Here is a 24,529-nt window from a genome sequence, read left to right as displayed (position 1 = left end):
CAGATCTTTAAATGTACTTTGACATGTTACACTGATGCCTTTCCCCACAAATGTGAAGCACCAACAGACCTTATTCAGGGTAGATGCCATTTTTTTATTTGATGGATTCAATATATTGTTTTGTCTTAAGGTTCTAGCTCTTATCTTATATTTACAACCCATGTTTCCATTATCTTTTTAAATTTGCAGAAATACATATTTGACATTTCTCTTTGACATAACAGTACAATATATTGACTCTTATCTATCCCTCAAAACCTTATTTCCGCTTGTGTCAAATGAAATATGCTGTTTACCCTGAATAATGTCTATTGCTCTTGAGTATCATATGCTTTGGAGGATAAATGACCAATATTCCCTCTCACACTTTGCAGGTTAGTTTACCATTAAAGAAATAAGAAATACTGGATTGCAACATGAGGCTGTGATATTCTAACCAACCAGATTTATGAGGCTGTGGTATTTTAACCCTTTCATGCATGGTGTCCACATTTGTGGACAGTTAATTTAACTCCATTTAGGGTTCATTTATCATGGTAATTATCTCCAAACCGCTTGAGGGCAGAGTCAGTAGATTGACAGCAATATTGTAACAGTGGCTACATTGCTTGATGACATCATTAATCCAAGATGGCTGACAGTGATAGCCATGTGCCAAATGCCCCAGGCATATCTGTGAAAAACTTTTATACAAGGAGGTAAATTGAGCTAAAAAAAAAAAAAATAGTACAGTAAAAGTATGATGAATATGTTAGTATTTTATAAACAAACAATTAGAGTAAAATTTAGTTTTTATACACCAACAACTAACTGTCCATGTATGTGGATGTTATCCAACAGTGGAGTCAGATTGCATAAAGTCTGATTTCTGTAACCTGCTAGTATATCTGTTCTATGTTTGCAAAGATGTTATGATTTGTCTTATATTGTAATAAAACAGACATTTAACAAATGTATCAACATAAATTACCATTAAAAATGACATATTACGGCATTAAATGGCAACTTTACACATACATACCGAGACAAATTAGCATTTTGCCTTTCAACCAGGGACAGCAGGTCAAGAACTCAGAACAGAATAATAGAGAATATCCCAGAGGACAGTGGAAGTGACAGTGACAGCAGTGATGAGGAGTAGCCTATGTGCCAGCAAAGCCCAGCTCTAGGTTTCCGCATATATGTAACTACCGTTATAGTTCCTACAATATGTGTTTTATTGTTTTTATATTATATATTATTGTTTTTAATAACTGAGCTGATGTACATTGTATAACATGCCATAATTAAAACACAATGTTCCATATTGTCATCTGTGGTTTTATGTCCCATTTTACGCCTTTGTTGCATGGTGTCGACGTGGACAGTTAAATAGTTTTTAAATAAAATTAAATTTTGTAAAAATGAAAATGGATTTCATTTTAGCATCATATTAAAGTAATAATCTTAATCTAGATAATGTATTCATAATTTATGCATGGAAGGGTTAAACAACAAGATTTATGATTGCTTTTTTACTTTTTAAGACATGTAAAAGCTTTAAAGTGCCCCTATTATGCTATTTTAAAGTTTCCTAATTTCGTTTTGGAGGTCTCCAACAACAGGTTTACATGCATTGAATGTCCAAAAAACTGTTTAATTTTCTCATAATATACTTTGCACATCACCACAATGTTCAATGATTCTCAAACAACTCAATGGATGAATCAGTCTCTCTAAATCCCTCCTTTCCCCGAGCCTTCTTTGCTCTGATTGGTCAGATGACCCAGTCTGTTGGGATTGGTCTACTGTGTACAGCGCGTATTTTGGAAAAAAACGCCCATTACCATAACTGAACTCCTGCTCCGTCCGGCGTCCAGAGGCTTCCTAAAGCTCAACGATTGTACACACTATAAAGACAGTAACGATGAAGTCGATTTTACACCAATCCCAGCGCGAGTCCGAATAGATGAAACATGAGAAGAACTAGTTATTCAACCTGAACTTTGAGCAGGACGATTCTCAGTGATGCTACTCAGTTTGAGGTACATTATGAGATGTTTCAACTGTAATTCCTCACCATCAGCATTAACAAGATGCATCCATCAACAAACCCGAGTGTGTGTGTGTGTATGTGTGTGTTTCTAATTTATTGCGGTGCACATGCAGGAACTGTATCAATAACAGCGCATTTGTTAGCACAGCACTAAAGTTTGCAAAACAAATCTTGATCCATCCTTTATCTTTACTCAAAGAATGACAGACAATCTGCATTAACAGACAGTTTTAGGTAATAGTAGCACACAGCTGATTTACAGTATAGTAAGACAGTAATCATGTGAGTTAGCCGGTTAGCCAGATATCTACACAATATGAAACACAACAAACACATTGTAGAGTACAGCGTCTTCTCGACATTATGCTATCCAGTATCCACATCAGCTGCAGTGTTTGAGGTGGTTCAAGTTTTCCCTGGTGTCTGTGCACACAATAAGTGGTCGGGCAATATCTCAAAGTTTCTTGGGGGATGTCCTTTTAGGGGCTCTGTACTATTATATGTCATTTATAGTATACTGTTGTGAGTATTGTTCACACTGATTATTCAAAAAAGAAAAAGTGCACTTAAAATACGTTTGTGTCAAATTAAATATGCTGTTTACCCTGACTAATGCATATTACTCGCTTTGGAGGATGAATTATCAATATTCTCTCTCAGACTTTTAGTTCTTTGACTTGTAAATAAGAAATATTGTATCGCAACATGAGGCTGTGATATTGTAAACAACAGGATTTATGATTGCTTTTATACAACAGTTCACTTAACAAGAAATTATTATGTATAGTAAAATAAAGTACATTTTAGAGCTGCCAGTATTGTCTATTTTTGATTTGTTTGCGAAAATCGTTCCAAATGAAGTCAAATCACCAAGTGTGTATCCAAGCAACACGCCATAAACGTATGCACCAAATAAGTGCTGCAGTGCTGTGCTGCAGTGTTGATGTAATTTTGTAGGCCAACCCGGAAGTTAGCATTCCCTTGACATAAACACAAAATGGCTGTACTGTAACACCGACTAGTAAGTAGTAAGATGAGTTTACCTGTTCAGCGTGATGACGCTTAATGTCCCTGACAACCTCTGTAGTCCCATCTAGCCACTTGTTAGCAACTGCCTTTTATCAGGCAAGTAAAAGCTTAAAAAAATTCACAATGGGGTATACTGATATATTTTATGTAGAAGAATAAAATGTGAAAATATATCAAGCTTGTGTTAACCACAGATCTTATTTTAGGCATTTGACCAAAAATCCCTTATATATATATAAGGTCAAGTATAAGGTCAATATTTTCAGCTCTGTCAGCGATTATTTATATATATAACCGCTGACAGGGCTGAAAATATTGACCTTTTTTGCCTCCAAAACATGATTTAATTTCATAATGTTCATGAAACATGCAGATGGTTGCTCTGACCATCAAATATCAGATGAAGTGTGTCGAGTGGTTTTATCCACTTTTAACTTTAATATTTGGTATGTCCTTTTGCAGCAATTACATCAGCACATCTCTCTGGCATAGTGTCAATATATATCCTCTGAGAACTTCAACACTAATGTTATCCCATGCCATCTGCAACTGAAGCCAAAGGCTTTCCTTTGAATGTACAATAGATCTGTCCATCAAAGTCGCCCCAAATGTGTTCGATGGGGTTGAGGTCTGGACTTTGAGGGGGCCATAGGGTTGCCACCTTCAGTGTGGCAAAATAAGGGACACCCATTCATGACACCCAGACCCCCAAAAAACCAAGAATAAGTCATGAACTGATTATTTCAACAATGACAACTTGACAGCTCAACAATAAACCATAAGAAAACATGAGATCAAGTATGTGAACTTGAACGCATTTTTATATTATTTTAACTTTGATTATTTTATTTATTTCTAAATAAATTTTTATGGTGCACTTTAAAGGGATAGTTCACCCAAAAATGAAAATTCTGTCATGATTTACTCACCCTCAAGTTGTTGCAAACCTGTATGAGTTTCTTTGTTCTGCTGAACACAAAAGATGATATTTTGAAGAAAGTTTGTAACCAGGCTGCTTTGTGGGCACCATTGACTGCCATAGTAGGAATGTATCTTTCATGTGTTCAACATAACAAAGACATTTATACAGGTTTGGAACAACTTGTGTAAATGATGACAGAATTTTAACTTTTGGGTGAACTAACCGTTTAAGCAGTCATTCTGAACCAGTAATCACTTTTTTTAAATTAAAAAATGTTAATTTTTTATTAATGTACTTAAATTATGACTATATTATAATGTAATTAGTTGTCTCATTTTTTTAGATTCCTTATTTCACGGGACGGGTGGTAACCCTAGGGGGCCAGTCCATCATTTTCAATGTTCCAGCAGATTCCTTTCGTCACAGGTAGCTCCGGCAATAGTTAGAAGAATGTTTTGGGTCATTGTCCTCTTGGAAAATAAATCCAGACCCAATAAGACGACTCCCAGATGCCAAGTGTTCTAATCATTTTGGCCACCACTGTATAAAATATATATACATGTTCGAGCTAATTCAAAGTTTCTTGGGGGAACGCAAAAACAATTATATTTGTAAACATCATCATATGCTTTTAGGGGCTCCGTTAAATGTCATTTTTTGTATTATGATGTGAGTAGTGTTCACACTGATCATTCCAAAAAGAAAAAAGTACACTTAAAATACCTGGATTATGCACTTAAAGCTAAAGGTATATAACTTTTGACCCTTTAGCACAGGGGTGTCGAAATTTGGTCCTGGAGGGCCACTGTTCTGCAGAGTTTAACTCCAACTTGCCTAAACACACCTGCCCAGAAGTTTCTAGTATGCCTAGTAAGACCATGATTAGCTGGTTCAGTTGTGTTTAACTGAGGTTGGAGCTAAACTTTGCAGGACAGTGGCCCTCCAGGAGCAGGATTGGTCACCAGCACTCTAGCTCGGATAATATGTTACAAAAGGGAAGAATCGTTACTTCCGTTTCATGCCGATATTAAGCCCAAATGCAAATACAGACTATCCTCTCTCTACTATAGCTTAATCCATGTGTCCAAACTTGTAGGCTTTCAATTGGATGAGCTTTACGGAGCTAACATGATTGGTAACTGGAATCCCCTTTAATCGCAGGGGAATTCTCAACTTTGCATTGTTGAATGAAGTTTTAAGATTTAATTATATGATTTCCCTCATTTGCATATCTTGCTCTGCTCTGAAGAACCCTGTCACAGGGCTGTTAGGCTTCTAAGACAGTACTGAGAACATATTTAAGAGTATAATTTCAAAGATTTACCACTTTCAATGGGGAAATGTAAGTGTGTGTCTCCCTGTCCTTTCTCCGAGACAACATTTGGTTGTGTGTCTTTTGTTTCTGTTTCCTAAGCCTCTTCTAACAGCCCTCCGTTTCTAACGTGATATGACAGCGCAATTTCAGTGAATCTGCTGGGTGATGCATGCTAGAATGTCGCATGTTTATTCAGCAACAGACCCAGAGAGTAAAGTTCACTCACATCACCTTACATCAAGTCAGCCAGAATACACCAGTTCATTCATTTGCCAGACTCGCAATAAACTTTCACAGTCAACAAGAAAAGAAAAAAAGAAAAGCTCAAAATAATGAGGGCATAGTTTTATTGTGTGATGACCTTTGGACAGACACTGAAAGTGCTCTTTCTGGGTACATTGCACTTGAGGTCTTTGAGCTTGTTAAGTGTTGAGACAATTGCTGAGGTTTCTCCGTGGGGAATAATAATATTGCTGCAGAGACACAATGTCCTGCCAAACATAAGACATCTCACTACTATGGCACACAAGAGGTCTCCAGGGATTCGTATTGCAATCATTTGCTCTGCTTGGTGGTCTGTCTGGCAATTGATGCTGCACTAGCTTATACTATTTGCTGTCCTGCCCTCTTTATCTACATAGATTTTTGTTGCATGTTGCAGCAAAAAATCCCTTGTAAGTAAAACATATTTCATCTCGTATTCTGTCAGACTTGTGCATGTTGTAGAAATATTAAATCAATATATTCAGTTGGGGCACAGTATGTACTGTAACAGGTATAACATAGGGGTTTGAGAGGGCGGGAGAAAATAAGTCCTGTGAGAATATAGGGGAAATATTGTTTTATCTCATCCCTCCATTGCCAGTGTTGTGAAATTACTGTAATGTGCTTATATGAGTAAGTTATATTTTAGACACAATATAGCCAGTTTCTTTGTCTATTGTCCACAACAGAACACAGGGGCTTTCTAAATGAATCAGTGTTTTGAACAAATCAGATGAGCAAATGATTCAGTGACTCACCCATAAAGACATTAATTTCTTTTGTTCTGAATCTGTGTTTTTGAAAGAAGTGTTTGAGTGATGATTTAATGATTTATAAAGACAGTTGCTGTGTTTGAAAATGGTATTCAGTGTATAGTCCCTTGTTTTGTTCCTGAACAAATCTGTGTTTTTGAGCTAATCGCTAGAGCGATTGATTCACTGGTTTAATCATATAACCTGCAGAAAGAGTCAGTGAAGATCAGCATTTAACTGTGGCAATTTTAAGTGTGTGGTGGTGGAAGTGCTGTATCATTTCCCATAGCCACTATAGTGGATGTATATTGTATACTTGATGAATACCAAAGTGTTGTTTTCTTTATTTTATCTCACATGGGTCTCCTGTAGCTTATTTTTTAATAAGAGTACAGTTGGAGATCTGAGAATATATTTATTGCGTATTTATATTAGAATAATAAATAAGCTCTGTTATTTGTTTCTCTAGCCTCATATTGATTCACTGATTTGAACAGTTTCACACATTAACTTTAGAACCAGCGGGGAACTTCCAACCTTACGTTGACTTACGTCTACTGATTAGCCAATAAAAATGCAACATGAAAGGGCATATTGATCAATGTGAATTGGCGCTAAAACTTAAAGGAGCACTTCACTTTTTTTGAAAATAGGCTAATTTTCCAACTTCCCTAGAGTTAAACAGTTGAGTTTTACCGTTTTCGAATCCATTCAGCTGATCTCTGGGTCTGGCGGTAGCACTTTTAGCATAGCTTAGCATAGATCATTGAATCTGATTAGACCATTAGCAAAGCGTTTCGAGATTTTTTTTTAAACTCGACTCTTCTGTAGTTATATCGTGTACTAAGACCGACGGAAAATGAAAAGTTGCGATTTTCTAGGCAGATATGGCTAGGAACTATACTCTCATTCTTGCGTAATTATCAAGGAACTTTGGTGCCATACCATGCGTGCATTGGCACAATGATATTACGCAACACCTGAAAATAGTCCCCAGCACGCTCCCTTTGCAAGCAGGTTGTCACGTTGGTTATGTTGACAGAAGTTAGCCTATTTTCAGCCGTTGCGTAATATCATTGCGCCGCTGCACCCATGGAACGGCAGCAAAGTTCCTTGATTATTACGCAAGATGCTAACGGTCTAATCAGATTCAATGATCTATGCTAAGCTATGCTAAGAGTGCTACCGCCAGACCCGGAGATCGGCTGAATGGATTCGAAAACGATAAAACTCACCTGTGTAACTCTAGGGGAGTTGGAGAATAAGCCTTACCTCAAGCCCCATTTGCAAATGCCAAGTTGGCCTCTTTTCCCTAGCCATGACCACATTCCATATTCTCCTCGTTCACTTCCTCGTCTTTTTTTCAGCGCACATAAAATCCACAATTGTCAAAGTGCGATTCATCTTGCTCTATTTGCTCCACTAGCATATTCTGATAGCGTTTTATTCTTCTATACTATCATGCGTCGAAGCCTCAATATCATAAATACATACATGTCGTGCAGTATGATTTGTAATGATCTTAGAGGATTGCTGAAATCGCACAGTCTGTAGCAGGCATAAAAAGGAGTGGCAAAGTCTTAAGGTGGTCTCATTTTATATCTTTCCTCCAGTCACAGTATTATATGAATTCTCATTAAATATTTCCATCTGCTACCCAGTCAACATTTTAAAGCTACTGGTTGCATTTTCTATAGTAGCCTACTGATATACTGTCTTAATTCTCATTACAATTGGAACAACAGTGATAAATAGTCCTCTTGTACATAATTATTCAGGTTCTTTCCATTTAGAGGGTGATTAAGAGAAAAGTTGTCTGATTTGTGACCCTAAGCATCTGGACTGTCTTGTGCTTCCTGTGACTTACCATCTGTGTTGCCAGGTCAAAAACAACTCTACTATTCAAGTGGGACCACCTCATTTTCAAGACTAATGCACTGAAAATGAGCAAAGAATTGCACATCCAACATAGTCCTGGAGGTCTGCCAACAGTTGTTCAACTCTTGCCAAACTCCCTCGTTCTTGCAGTCTTTTTTACATGCTTGTTTCTCGAACCCCCCAGTGCTAAATCTGCTAAACGAACTCGAGTGAGCCAATTTACTCAGATTTCCTGTATTTGTAAAGCCCTTCAAGTGAGATTACATTGTAGCTGAACAGACAAAGATGTACACTGCAAAGATGAAAACATAACAGACAGTGTGGCCTTCTTCTGCTTTCATTGCATGCCAACATGATACTCAGACACTCCTACAAATCCTCATAATCTCATTGATTTAAAGTGCCGTTGCTTCTTTTCTCTTGCAGGTGGTTAACTAAAATTTCAAGCACCCCAGGAATTCCATGGATGTTAGTTGTTCTGTGCCGCCAAGGCTTTGGATTCATCGCTTCTTTGCCTTCACCATAAAAGTTACCTGTGCCCATCTTTGCGCCTAAAGGTTGTTCCAATGCTCATGGGGAACTGCCTGCTGCTGTTCCTCTGGTGCCTCTTAGACAAAAGCTTTGTTTCTCCCCTCCACTCTTCATCCCAGAGCAGGATGGGGAAGGAGCAGCACAGGAACCTGATGGCACATAGGAAACATGGCATGATGGGAGTTCACAGAGTCAAGAGAGGATGGGTGTGGAACCAATTCTTTGTTCTAGAGGAATACATGGGATCTGATCCGCAGTATGTTGGAAAGGTAAGAAGATATTGATTCTCAAAGCCGAAGCTTAGGGCCAAAGGTATTGAGAATAGATTGAGAATAAAACTGTGGGGGAGTTCAAAGGCTTGAACTAGAACTCGCTGCATCTAGTTATTCTTACTATTCTTTTATCTTCCCTTCTATGTTCATGACCAGCCTTTGGTTGCTTGAAAGTAAATATTCTTTGTAGGAAACCACATAACATGGTTTATGGTTTGAGCAACCAGATTGTGCAATGGAGATATATAATGGAGAGAGAAATTGTTATATATAAAAGGATTGGAGAACGTTCTAGCAATGCATTTAAATTTGCATATTTGTGCGTAAGGTTTACACATGTACTTTTACATTCGGATCTAAGTGACAGAATCTTAAATGTAAACATACACATTTTTTTTAATTAATCCTTTATATTATATTTATATAACCTGTTAAATAAATGTAAAAAAAGGTAAACATGTAACATGTTTATTAATGTTTACATTTCTGAATATAATAGAAACAATGATCTATGTAGATTCTCCTTCTGTTAAACTGCAGTATGCATTATCAATTTGAGTCCTCCATGTGTAATAAGTTAGTGGCATATGTTTCCCATTTTAGCTAGGTAACAACCATAGATATGTATACGATGCCACATCTGACCACTCCAGACATGTCGGCACACCCACCATCTTGAAATGGTCAGCGTGTCGTCACTCACAGTAAGAATCGATGCTTCCATCCATCTATTTTTTATGCACAAATTGGGATATCATATTTTTTTAAAAATGCTGGACGAAAATGCCAAGATATGTGCATAAATTATAAAAAATATGCATAAAAAACTTGTGTGCTCAATTGAGTCGGATAATTAAATTTTTTTTCAGATAAAAACGTAGTATCAATATAAACTACGATGGAAACACATTTAACGAATATATTCCTCGATGTGACTTTGCGATGGCATAACTGTACTAACCAGCGGACCAATCTTGTTGCAGTCTGAAATGCTGTATTGGTCATTCTGAAATGCCTGAGCAAAGTCTGTCGTCAAAGTGGTTTAGTATAATTACCTCCCAGAACTGTCTTTCACAACTGCGTTCCCAAACAGCAGGCATCCACCTCCGAAACCAAGATAACATGACCGCGTTTATTGTGTTTCGTCTGTGTGCTCTGAGTTGCAAGTTATTTGTGATAGGTAATACGAAAATTATTATAAAAAGTGGCTTCTCCTATAGCAGCAACTTCCATTGATAACACTTTATTTTAGTAGTTACACGTTACTAAATGTACTTAATATAGTAAGAACAGTAAATTTTCCATAAGTACTAACCCTAAACCAAACCCTAACCGTAACTATGTATGTAGTATATAGTTCATTAATCTTACTCAGTACTTATTTGAGTAATTACAATGTAACTACGTCACCTTAAAATAAAGTGTAACCCATTTTTCGTAGTGATATTTAGCTCCAGTTTATCAGGAAGTGAGGTTTTGTTGTCTTTGACTCACTGGATGGAAACACTACTTTATTTGCGGATGTTTTATGGGAAATTTTGCGCAGTTAAACTCACAACTTTGGATGGAAACATAGCTAATGATGCCACAACATTGCACAGCGTCTGATTGTGAAACTGCCTAGATTTAAATTCCCAAAGAAATGGGATAACCTTTCACAGGTGAGAAAGTGTTTGTGTTTTTATACTCAATATTACAGGTTTTTGCTATGGCACTTTTTAATGTTTTTACTTTTACTATGGTAACTTTTTAATGTTGTGTTAGCTGACGCCTTTGTCTTGTTGTATTGTGTTAGTTTAGCAAAATCATCTGCTAAAGTCTATTGCAGATACAGATATTTGAATCTAACTCCGGTTGCAGATGCTCAGTCAACTTGCTTTAGAATGTTCACAGACTGGCTTTAAATGTTTCCATATGGTGGATTGCCTACGTACATGTATAGTGATCCATATAAACAGCTGCTAATGAGGCATATGTATGTGTCTATGGGTACCAACTCAGGAGGAGAAGACGGCAGTTTTAAAGTGTAATTAAAAAAAAAATGTTCCTTTTGGATTTCCCACCAAATAGCAGAATGACGCTTGATTGCTGTATATTTGCAAGAAAAGCAAAGAATGCTAACTGCTTTCCGAAGGTAATTTATTCAAAGCAGTGGAATAATGCATTACATTATAGTAGGTGTGACTCAAAACATACATCAACTTCCATGAGCTACACTCTAAAAAAAAAGGTTCTATATGACACCAAAAATGGTTCTTGGCTCGTAATCAAAGGGGAACCTTTTTAAGTGCTATATAGCACCAATTTTCGTGCTTCAGTGGTTCTTCATTGGTTCTTCGCCGGTTCTTTGACTAAGGTGCTATATAGCACTGCTAACTATGGTGCTATATAGCACCGCTACCATATACAGAACATGTTAAGATATGGTGCTATATAGCACCAAAAGTGGTTCCTCTATGATTACAACGAAGAACCATTTTTGGTGCCATATAGAACCTTTTTTTTAGAGTGTAGGATGTTTCATAGCAAACTGCAAACTGTACCAGAGTTCACAACACATTAACTGCCCCGACCACCTTCAGAAGTTTGATTTCGGAAAACTGATTTTACACAAATCCGAACAAACTGACAATCTTACGTCTGTAGACTTGGGTCCACACCATCTTTTCTGGGATATCTTCTCATGCACCAAAATTGTTACATTGTCAAACATAAAAATGTGGATGGCATAATCTGAAACCATTTAATTAGTATTCACAGCAAAGGGAGAAGGTTAAAAGGGCTCCATATTGTATCCCAGGCTGAAAATTCAATATCAAGGTCCTCTACAAAAGAGGTTGGAATTGAGCACCTTCAGCTTAAATGGGATCAGAGCTAAATTGAATAGTCTGCAGTCAATGCCAGTGCAATCAGTGAGGCCTAACTGAGAGCTGTCTGTGCAGATGTACATAGGGAGACGGGGGCTTGTCACAGGCGTGTTCACAACCACATGCCACCTCTACTTCTGTGGCTCTAACACATTAAAAACAACTCACTCTTTTTCACTCAAGATCAGTCAAATGACACGGAAGAGCCTTGCCTGTAACCTCTGATTTATATAACAGCAGTAGCTTTAATTGCAAACAAACATGTTAGCTTGTCACTATAAATAGAGTTTGTTGGCTAAAACCTCCTTTAACTCAGGTCACTGGAAGAATATGGCTTGCAGGCTATTTATTAATTACATGGATGATGCTCATTGTTGGCATCAAATGAGCAAGCTGTTATTTAAAGAGAAAGTGTTAACAGTTAACATTTCATCATCACTGTTATTTTATAATTTTCTCAGCCATGTGAATATAATTAATTTACATGAAACAGTCTGTTAAAATGAAACACTACAAGAGAGCCTGCTTGATTATTGCCTCAGCTTATTTGGCTGTAAAGCCAAATTTGATGCCTGGAAAATGGTTGTGTTGCTGAAAAATGTAGGTAAATTAGTTACGCGGTTAATTTAGTAGTGCTAGTTATTCCCCGCCACTGATGTGTGAAGCAAATTTATATTCACTGTTTTTGTTCTGCCTGACACTGCAAACTTCACATTGTAAGTCCCAGTGCATATTCATTAGATCATAACACTTTAAACTTTGCAATTGTGGCTTTGCACCTGCCATATCTGTAATGATTAGTTGGGGAAGACTGTGATCAGAGGTGGCACCATGGGAAATTATAACACATTCCGTCACATAATGTTTGAGCTGCCGCCACAATTAAAGTGACACCGCACATGAAATGTTACATCAAAGTTACATGACAGGAAAAGTTTAATTAGAGCAAGTAAGAAAAACATTGGAATGGGGGAAAAATAGTTATTTCATTGTGCTTTGTGCTTACACCATGCATCACACATTATTCTCTCAATTCAGTTATATCCTGTTTAAAAATTAATTGCTCAGTCTGAATAAATGTCAGTACGACTATCCATCAACTGCAACAATATTTGAAGGTTGAGAATGCTGAGTGCTCAGTAAAACAATTGCTTCTTTCTCAGTAGGAGCCAATTGTGGAAAAATACTGGATCATAACTTGGTGTGCTAACTGTAGCAGTCCGAAACAGCCTATTTGCTGACTGTGGTCAAATATATGATGTTTCAGAGGTTGTCACAAGAAAGCTTTTAATTGGATTCTAATTTGAATATTTTGCACAGTTATTACAATTATTTTGTGAATAAATTACAATTATGATTGCAGATACACCAACAATAAGTTGATTAAGAATCGCCATCTTTTCAATTCTAGGAGTCAGTGAATGTATCTTAATGCTGACAAATTGACCAATTTACTTTATAAAATATGTCTGCAAGTTTTCTTTTTGTCTTTATTTTTCCATGTGAAGCAAGGCACACTTCTTGTTTGCCCTTTGCAGCGAGGATATATTACCCCGTCACATTTTCTTTTCAAGTATGACCTTTTCAGTAGAAAATAACTCTTCTTGAGAGCCTTCCCTTTTTCTTGCTATTTTACTGTCAACACTCAGCATCATCCTTACCTCTAAACACATTTTGTGAGGCCATGTACTGCTATACGGCCATTGGCGGTCACCATTTTAGGATAGTGTATTTTTAAAGGAGGGTAACACACACAGTTTCAGCCAATCTCATGTTAATCTTGAGTACCTACAGAGTAGTATTGCATCCTTAATATCTCAAAAAAAGTCTTTAGTTTTATTAGATTTATAAAAGACAGATAAGCTTTACCGACTCTTTCCGAAAAAAGCTTTAGCTTTGGGAGGCGTGCCGTACATGGTGCTAAAGAGTCACGAGCGCACACGCGCACACACAAACACTTCAACGCATCATAGACTCTCTATTCGTTCCGGTTAAATCACAAAATAAAATGTAAACAAATGCGTCCCTGCTCTTGCTACAGAGAACTTCACTGATGAACATCTTTGGTTTTAATGACAACAAAAATAATTACACAATGGTGGATTAGAACCCAGACTCGCTCACCAGACAAATGCTCTATCACTTGACCATTGCAAATCTATGTGAAGAATCCCGGGACTGACAATATTGTATTATGCTATAGTTGGGAGATGTAACGTTAAGGATGAAATCTTGTTAAACACATGACTTCTCCCACTCACCCACTTTTTGAAACAAAGTTATGCCACTGCATTGCATTATCCATTGATAACTTTTGATTCACTATACATTCGTGTGGTTTACATTATATGCACTTAGGCGCTGATTGCCAACAAAAGATTACCGCCTGCAATGATCTGCAAAACCAGCGGGCCTTGCTTATAAAACATTTGTCACTGACAATGCGGGAACACACTTGAAAAGCAAACTGCATCCACTGTTCCCTTAATGCTGGGTTATTTGGGAAGCTGAACAAGGTTATTGTTCCCTCACAACACACTTCTTTAGTGACATTGTTGAATTATCCTTCTCGACTTGCGTTACCCAAATGACAGGAGTGTGTCCATACAAGGATTTTCCGCCCACTATTACAACATACAGGCCAAAAACTTTCCGAAACTTGTGAGAAACGGAAGGGGTATTTTTGGCACATAAATACTCTGTGTCATTTTCTGAAACTTTGGCCATGTTTAGCATGGGAATCCAATGCTTTAACAGTGTAAAAAAACTCAGAATGCATGAAATAAGATGACCCCCCCCCCCCCCCACACACACACACACACACACACACATCCCGTTAAATTATTTGCCTCATTGGCATTCATAAAAGTTTCGGGATAATACTGTAACTTGACACAGATTATCTCTTTCAATACTGGGTTGTAGGATTATCTGCTAAAGGGAACGATTTTATGGCTTGTTGTTCCCCATCTAATGTACTTTTTAATGTACAAGCACATGGCAGGATGGCAGGATTTAGCAGTACAGAGTTCTTCTTCCCTTTTGATCATTGTGCATCTTTTCACATTTCATCAGTGATTTTTTTTTTCCCTTTCAGAGTATTAATTCGATAACTTCAAACTTAATCCTTCTTTTCCAGTCAGAGGATCAAACTCCGTTTCACAATTTGGTGTATCTTTACACTTCCTCTGAGTTGAAGAGATAACGCTTTCCTGAAACATTCTATTATCTTAGGATCCTTATGCTTTGCAATCTTTTATTTAGTAGTTTTTTATCTTGTCTGAAAAAAAACAATTCTATAAATCCTCTAGTAAAGCCATTATATTTTCAGCTGAAGAATATCCATGCTGTAAATAAATCAATGTTGTTGAGCTGCTAATAGAAAATAAATAACTGAGGGTTATCCACATCAATCCTCTTTGGACATGCACAAACTCAATGGGTAATGATATGCCACCCACATGTTAGCCAACATGTAGTCACATGATCAGAGATTGAAATAGGATTGGTTTGGATAGGCCAAATGTGATTTATTGTAAGTAAATGGATTAAAATACACTTCTCATTGGATATGCTAGATTTGTGTTTTATAAATGATTATGTCTTGTAACACAAATGTCTCTGGCTTTTGTTTGCTGATTTTGTATTTGCATATATTTGCATATGTTTACAGTTCAATTACAGTAATGAGTAATAATTTACTCACCAGCTCCCAGTCGGATTTCTCATTGTCTCTTTTCACATTTCAGCTTCACTCTGACCTGGATAAGGGAGATAGTAAGGTGAAGTACACACTCTCAGGTGAAGGAGTTGGCTCTATTTTCACCATCGAGCCAAGCACCGGAGACATCCATGCCTTAAGGAGCCTGGACCGAGAAGAAAAGCCTTATTACACACTGAGAGCGCAGGCTGTGGACGTGCTCACGGGCAGACCCTTAGAGCCCGAGTCGGAGTTTATTATCAAAGTTCAGGACATCAATGACAATGAGCCAAAGTTCCTGGAGGGCCCATACTCAGCCAGCGTCCCAGAGATGTCACCCGTCGGTGAGTTCACTTCTCATTATGTCCCAGATGGTTGGGTGTTTGAGACTGTGGGAAAATCCTGGCCTCAAAGCATGGTGCTTTAAAGTAAGTCTTGATGTGATGATCTAATCTCTTCTTCTTTATTGTTCACATACATATTCAAGGTCAGTGAAAGACGCTAGACACTAGTCTGTTGCTCCTTGTAATCAAGTCAAGTCAAGTCACCGTTATTTATATAGCGCTTTTTACAATACAGACTGTTTCAAAGCAGCTTTACAGTGATAACAGAAAAAATAATGCAGCAAAGTTTGTTTCAGCTGTACAGCAGATCTAGAAGAAAATAGTGTCATAGTCCAGCTTAAGTTCAGTGATGGAGGCAGATCAATAATATTGTTGAATATTTAGTGTCCCCAACAAAGCAAGCCAAAAGCCAAAGGCAACAAAGGTAACAGTGGCAAGGAACCAAAACTCTGAATGGTGAATGGAGAAAAAAACCTTGGGAGAAACCGGGCTCATTCAGGGTGCCAACGAACAAACAGTGTATGATTAAGATTCAGACAGGTCCACCATCTGATCTGGATATGGCCCGGAAACCGGCTGACTACATTATGGGTTGTGGCCGTGTCTAGGCACAGGTCCACCATCTGATCTGGATACGGCCCTACTACAGTAAACCTCGGGATAAACAGAGAGACTAATATTAGCGTAGATGCCATTCTTCTTATGATGTAACGATTACATCGGGTGTTATAGGAAGTGTTCCCGGTTCCGGCTGACCTAGTTTATGCAGCCTAACCAATCATTTAACTGATTTTAATAATAGAACTTGATGTGTAATTAACTGCACTAATTTATGCCTGCTGCAAAAACAGCTTAAACCAGCCTAAGGTGGTTAGTTGGTCACCCAGCCTGGCCAAGCTGGTTAACCTGGTCTGTTTTGATAGTTTTTAGAAGGCTTTTGGACACTTTTCAGCTGCCCAGGCTGGGAGACCATATGGCCAGACAACTAAATAAATGGTCTGAAAACTAATTCCCAAATGCTGTTGAACACTGTGTTTCCCCTTTCACAATTCTTAATTCTTCTGACTATTATTTTGAATTGATCACTTTCAAGCCCATTTTTAGATTTGACTAGTGCAATAGATGAACATCTATGCAGCCGACTAAATTTTTGTCAAATAGTGTATATATATTTGCAAGAAAAGATATGAATTAGTATGACAAATAATACTAAGAGAATAACATTATTTAGCAATATTACTGCTTTAAAATTGTGATGAAACGGAAGTAGCGACAAATCTGTGTAATAGATTATCCAACAAATTTAAGAAGAGGACTTAGTTCTATCAATTGATTGGATTTTGAAATGTGGACAATGCACACAGTTTGCAGTCGATTGTGAAGGGTTACACTGTAAAAAATTATCATGATTTTAACGGTAAAATACTGTAAAAATGCTACGGTAGAAAACAGTTAATTGGTTAACAGAAAGTTTCCGTACTACACGGTGAATAACTGTAGATCTAACCTTACATTTAATGTAATTTTACAGTAAAATACAGTTAAATTTACAGTGTTTGGAAGTGAAAAAGAACAAGTGGAAAAAACATAAATTGACATTCCCAGAATTCTAAATTTAAATCTGTAAAACCTAAAATATTGCTACCATATATTTAATGGTAATTTTCTGGTAATTTTACAGTACATTTAACAGAATTTTTTTACAGTGTAGGGTTTATGTGGACTAAATGATTGGAGAAGTCAATAATATTTTGACATCATGATCAAAAACAAAGAAAAAAGAAACATATACATGATGAATTGACAATAAACATGCATTTACAAAATATATTTAGTGATCATTTCATATCAACTTTAAAACATTAAATGTAACATTTGGACAACAACTGCAAAGAATTTGTTGCACTTGTGTCATTCTTCTGCTCTTCATATAGTCATATTTACATCATAGTGATATAATGTGATGAAGTACACATTTTAAATAAAGATATAAAACCTATCATTATATATCTTTGTATAGTGCCTCTAATACACATTGTTCTGAAGCAGCTAAAGAACACTGCTTTACAACTTACAGTGAGCATGCCAAAGGCGACATTGACAAGAAAAACTCTCCGAGATATTTAAGCGGATGTGGAAGAAACCCTTGGAGGAACCAAGACTCAGCAAGGAGTCCGTTCTCCTCTGGCTGTCGCATGATTAAACAAATTGAGACAAACATAAACCATAAATCTGTTGCACAATGCATGCCTATTTACAATTGCAGTACGATCATTTATCATTTTTTAAGGGAAGTGTCTCAGGATTATACACTATATGGTCTGTTTTCATCATTATTTCTTTACATGTGGAAATTTTAGTGTCATTTGATGGCCTCTTATGGTTTCTTTCATGATAATGCAGGCACATTTGTGACGCAAATAACCGCCACTGACGCTGATGACCCCACTTATGGAAACAGCGCACGGATTGTGTACAGCATTCTTTACGGGCAGCCCTACTTCTCTGTTGACCCTAAGACAGGTGAGCGATAGATGATTTTTGGGTGGTTGTTATATTTAACTCATGGTCTTTTGCATTCTACTGAGTTGAGCTCACCGCTCTGCTCAAAGCCTTTCTACTGCTTTGCCTTTGGCATTTTATTCACCTTGTGTCATGCTGTCATCGTCTGATCAAAAAGTAGCTCCTTTGAGAGGGGGGCTATTAGGATTGATTAGTCTTCAGAAGAATATCAGAGGTTCGCCTTTTCGCAGCTCCAAAAAGCATTGCAGATTAATGAAGGACTGTTTAATTCTTCATATCTCTGTAGGTCTTTTACGTCCATCAGCAGAGAATCGAGTTGTTAGAACCGATGGCAACAGTTTCATTGAGTTCAAGTTTACTATTATTTAGTGAATGGCATTATTATTATGTGTTTCATCTATACAATTTCCAGAGTCTCAAAACGAGTTTTGTTTTAGATTTCTAACGACTCTTATAAATTAGTCCGATTAAAAATAGATCAAGAAAGAACTTTCTAGTTTTTGTGGGCAACATTATATAAACTGGGAAGTAAACTGCCGTTTGGGGTTAGTGAGTTTTCTGTCCTTTTTTAATCTTTTTTATTTAAATAAATGAATACTTTATTCACCAAGGGTGCGTTAAATTGAACAAAATTTTACATTTTAGTTTACACATGATAATCAATGTTTCTTGAGCACCAAATCAAAATATTAGAATTATTTCTGATGGATTATCTGTGGACTGGAGTAGGCCTAATGGTTGCTGAAAATGTAAACAGTTATTTTAAATTGTGATATTTTTTTTTATACATTTTTAATGGCAGTGTAGACATATTCAGATGCAGGGTGAGACTGTCTTTTAGGGGCAGTTTAAACAGAATGCGTTTTTCCATTCCACTGCACTATTTTTTCCACAGTTTTTCAATGTAAACACTAGACGGACGTGAAACTCACTCTCTCATCTCACATCTCGCATCTAACGACAGAATGCTGTCATGCTGCAAAAGCAAAAGACAGCAAAATCGTGTTCTGTGTGAACCTTCACTTAGAACTGGCAACACGTCGCATGCACACTCATTAAATACTGTGATATACGCTTTCCCCACACAGACCTCAACACTTGGAATAGAACACAGAAGGATAGCAAGTTATTAAATATGAGAACAAACTCAACAGCAACAATAAAAACATAATTAGCTAATTGTCATATTAGTTATTGATGAATGCAAATGGGACTGAACTAAAAATGTTTAGATGTAGGCCTTTTTTAACAAAAAATCTATTGTCGATTACAATAAACACTTCGTTGATTTTTAACCATTGTTTAATTAAAGATGCAATATGTAAAGATTTTTGCAGTAAACTATCCAAAAACCACTAGGCCAGTGTTATATATTTCATTCAGTTGAGTACTTACAATATAACAAATGCTTTCAAGTATTTGTAAATCATGAGAAAATTGCGATTTTAACCAAGGAAGCGGGACGTGTGAGGGAGTCGCCTGTCAACGGGGTCATATCCGCGTTACCCTCGGTTTCCACTTTTACAGTCGTAGAAACCATGGCAACAAACATGGACAACTGCATAACGTCTCGCGGCACGCTGTTGTAGTTTTGTTCAAATATTATGGACCATGGCAAGCAGACTGGAACAAAATGAGAAATCAAAAGAGGACCAGTATCGGCGTGGCGTTTTCGAGATGGCGAGAGCTTTGCAACAAACTTCGACTTGACAGAGATGCCGTTCTTGCATGTGCTTTATTAGACAGGTGAGCAAATGTACATAAAACGAATCAATGTTATGTAGCTCAACACAATAAAATATTAGAATATCATCAGTATGATATCCTACTGCAAGTCTCATACAGCCAACAAACTAACACACAGAATAACATTATAACTTTCAACACACTCAAATGCAGTTTAGATAGTGTAGACCAAGTGAAACAGCATTGCGTTTCCTCACGATTTTAATTCGTCAAATAAACTGACTTTTATGAGTAGTAATTCAGCACTTGCAGGTAGTTCGGTAGAATGAAATGTCCTCATTTCTTTATATCCCCCGGGACTCGCACGTATGGAGCTGATATCTGTCTCTTATTAGTAATCACGTCCTGCTTCATACATAGTCATTTTAAAAACATGAATGCATTCACTCATCCATAAACATTATTAGATCCATCGGTATGAAGAAAAGTTCCATGATTCCACACTCATTCACTCTACGCCTTTGTTATTGTTTTAAAAAGATTAGCGACCCCTAGCAGCGACAGAATACATAGTGTAGCTTAAAACTAAGAATTATTTGTACAGTGTAATATTAACTCTGTATTGTCAATATATTTATGGTAAAAATGTGTATGTTTTTACATGCCATCTCTGTTTCTCTTTCTTTCTTTCTCGGTCTCAGGGGTCATACGAGTTGCCCTACCCAATATGGATAGGGAGGTTAAAGAAATGTACCAGGTGGCCATACAGGCTAAGGACATGGGCGGTCAGCTCGGGGGCTTAGCTGGGACCACTACCATCAATATCACTCTCCGTGATGTCAATGACAACCCACCACGGTTTTCTAAAAGTATGTTCAAAAGCAGATGTTTCTAGACTTGCGGGAATCATTATAGAGCACCCTGAGGCTTACAGTATAGACTGTCAGCATTTCTATATCAGCAGCAGTTTATCCCTGGGGTTTATCTAATGTGAATTTAATCTGGTTTCATATTTGCTTTGCTCTGTGGAAACCTTAAACATGAGTCCATTATTTGAATTGTTTAATTCAGTTAATGGCAGTCACTGATAGCAAAGATGGGCTTTCTTTAAAACAGGGACTGAACAGTAATGCATGACCCGAGAAGAACCTCAGATTTACAATTGGCCATGATTAAGACCTCAAGGGCTCTTGCCAAACACAAACATCTAAATAGATTTGAATTTGCAAATGTGATTAGCATTCCAGCACTTTTCTCCAGAGCTGCGGAAGTGATTAGTGGATGATTATTGTTAACTACCTCTCAGAGTGATGTCTAAATGTAGAGTGTTATGACTTTTCCTGAGGGGAGAGTTTGATCACTGATAAAGGTGTTTTACTCGACAGGTATCTTTCACTTACGTGTTCTTGAATCTTCACCTGTGGGCTCGTCGGTGGGACGAGTCAAAGCTCATGATCTGGACTCTGGGAAGAATGCTGAAGTGGAATATAGCATCGTTCCTGGTGACGGGGGCTCCATGTTTGATATTTACAGCAATAAGAACACACAAGAAGGAACAGTCATACTGAAAAAGGTATGCTTTTTGTAGTCATTTTCAGTCTCATAAAAAACAAAAAAAACTGATTAGGCATGTGGCTGTTTTTACTGTATATTTACCGTTCAGACAACGGTAAAAATGTAATTTTTCCTGTGATGGCAAAGCTGAATTTTCAGCAGCCATTATTTCAGCAGTCTTTAGTGTCACATGATCCTTCATGAATCATTCAAATAAGCTGATTTGGCACTCAAGAAGCGTTTCTTATTATTATCAATGTTTGAAACAGTGTACTTAATATTTTAAGGATTCTTTGATGAACGGAAAGTTCAAAAGAACATTTATTTGAAATCTTTTGTAACATTAAAAATCTATTTAATGCGTCCTTGCTGAAAATTATTCATTATTAATTTCCTTAAAAAAATCGTACAGTCTCCAAACTTTTGAACGCTATTGTACATTAATTTATTATTAATATTGTATAACATTTATATTTATTCAATTTGTAGCAATACATAGATATTTTGTACTAAATGGGTGATTTATCCAAGAAAGATTGTCTTTCTTCTTTTTTTCGTATTTAAATATATGTGAACATGAATGAGAATTGAGTGCTATAGAACTGTGTCGGTCCTAGACTTCTGGGGGCCCTAAGCAAACTTTGTAAGGGGTCCCTCCCAATGCATTCACAATCCCAAAATGACCCCAAACCCCTTAATCTGTACTTTCAGAGCAGTTTCACTGTCAACAAACAACAGTGGGTTGAAACAGTCAGTAATAATACTGTAAAAAAAATTAATTACTTCTACTAATTAATAATAATAGTGATCAAAAGTAATCAAATGTAAAAAAATTAAAGTCTGCTTAGTCTTATATAGGCTATTCTAAATTAAATATACATTGATTCTTGTTAAAGTTATTCAGTGAAGAGTTTATTACGCTTATGCATTTAGGGGTGTGGTCCTGGTCAAGACAATCTCCTAAACTCCAAACTGAATGTCAGAATGGGAAAGAAAGGTGATTTAAGCAATTTTGAGCGTAGCATGGTTGTTGGTGCCAGACGGGCCGCTCTGAGTATTTCACAATCTGCTCATTTACTGGGATTTTCACGCACAACCATTTCTAGGGTTTACAAAGAATGGTGTGAAAAGGGAAAAACATCCAGTATGCGGCAGTCCAACCATACAGCGTGCGCATACACTGTCACACACACACACACACACAAATTTTTATTTTTCTCTCTTTCTCTCTAGTTGCTTCTGTTGAAAGGAATGGCTGCTTTGCAACAAATATTTGTTTTCTTTCTTTTTCCTATCCGAAGATAGCTGCAACGTTGAAAGCTCCAGTCTCCGTGTTTAGCACGGAAGCTCACGTGATTGCCGCTGGCTTGCCGTGCAGTATAGTCGTGCCGTGTACCAGCTGCTTTGACGCAATTATCAAATTAACTGACTCGTAGCGTGTGCAATATCTCACAACCTCCCGAGTGTCCGAACTCACATAGTGTACGCCCGCCTTAAGTGCACACCTGGAGCCCAAAGTAGCCTAGACTTGTCCGTGTTAACCTTGATCTCATATCGCGCACTCAGAAAGCCACCTGGGGAACAGCATTTATTTTGCAGCTCAATATGCTTTTAACTTTTTTGTATCGCACACATTACGACTGATTTGGATGTTATGTAGGAAGGGGCGACAGTGTACCGCTTTACAGGAAAGGAACGGAATACGGTATCATGTTTTCATAATTTTCCGAAATGCATCCCTAGTGAAAAAGGTGGTTCAGGGGCTCTGCGCAACTTGCGTACTTTGCGAAAAGGGAGAACTTCTACAGTGAGAGGAGAAGATTATCCGAGAATAATTACTTAAATATCTTTCTCATACAAAGCTATTGTATGACAATATAGCGCACAAATATAGCGTAGTTGCATGTAGCTTACGCATTATTGCCCATGAAACAGGAGCTCCTTTACCACACAGTAAGTGAATTCTTTGACATTTGGATGTTTATTTAGGCAATATTTATCTTTTGGCTAAGGCCGGGTGACATCAGATGCAAATCACAATTCCATTTGCATCTCTTTTTCACACACGTGAATTCAAGGATGATAGCAATAACCCCTCGTGCTCCTTCATTCAGGGGCTTGTGTGTGTGTGTGTACCGGAGGTGAGTCATATCTTATTACTGGATGGCCATCCAAAGCATCCTGAATGAATAATGCATAAAGCCATAAAAGCGTGAACGCTTAACCCACACTACGCAATGCCTGCTCTTGGACTTATCAATTCATTATGTTCTTTGTGTTTTTTCTTAGAACATTGCTTTCCCATTCCTGTTTTGCCAACATGTGAAAAAAAGGAATATATTGGGGATGCTGACCTCTGAGGGGATTTAAAAATACATTGTTTGAGTTTCCCCAAGAAAGCGCCCAATATTTTTCATATTTAGTGGACATGAATAAATGAGTGTGCCCATGGCCATCAGAGCATCTACCTCTTGATGTGATGTGACAAGTAGAAATCCCCTCAGACGTCCTGTTACATGGCCAATCACAGACGTGCTGGCTATGCTATAAGTGCTTAGCTGAAACAAATGCCTTGGTAAAGGCGTGTGGATGAGGCTGGAGTGCTCTCATCCTCCAGGGAGTAGAGAGGTTACTCTTTCATTACTCAAAGCTATGTAATCTGTGGACACATAATGACAGACCACCGCTGCTATTCATCTCTCTCTGCAGCAGATGGGGAGATGCATATGAAGAATATAAAAGCATTTTAGGGGGCTATGCCTTGCTTCACAATAAGATAGATAAACGATATACTAATTACAGGAGTCCATCCACCCATCCATCCAACCATCCATCCATCCATCCATCCATCCATCCA

General features: G+C 37.4%; 1 protein-coding gene across 1 annotated transcript in view; it reads left to right on the top strand.

Moving 5' to 3' along the window:
- Positions 1-24,529, top strand: part of cdh12a (cadherin 12a) — a 57,149-nt gene that overhangs the window by 5,448 nt on the left and 27,172 nt on the right. The window contains exons 2-6 of the mRNA XM_079819671.1: positions 8,622-8,995; positions 15,615-15,909; positions 18,313-18,432; positions 20,820-20,987; positions 21,504-21,691. Coding sequence (XP_079675797.1) covers positions 8,762-8,995; positions 15,615-15,909; positions 18,313-18,432; positions 20,820-20,987; positions 21,504-21,691 — 1,005 coding nt within the window. The 5' untranslated portion in view covers positions 8,622-8,761. The remainder of the gene's footprint in view (positions 1-8,621; positions 8,996-15,614; positions 15,910-18,312; positions 18,433-20,819; positions 20,988-21,503; positions 21,692-24,529) is intronic.

The sequence above is a fragment of the Gobio gobio genome (genome assembly GCF_949357685.1).
Source record: "Gobio gobio genome assembly, chromosome: 6".
NCBI classification, from domain to species: Eukaryota; Metazoa; Chordata; class Actinopteri; order Cypriniformes; family Gobionidae; genus Gobio; species Gobio gobio.
The sequence above is the reverse complement of the archived record's forward strand: the minus strand, read 5'-3'. Positions and strand labels throughout refer to the sequence as shown.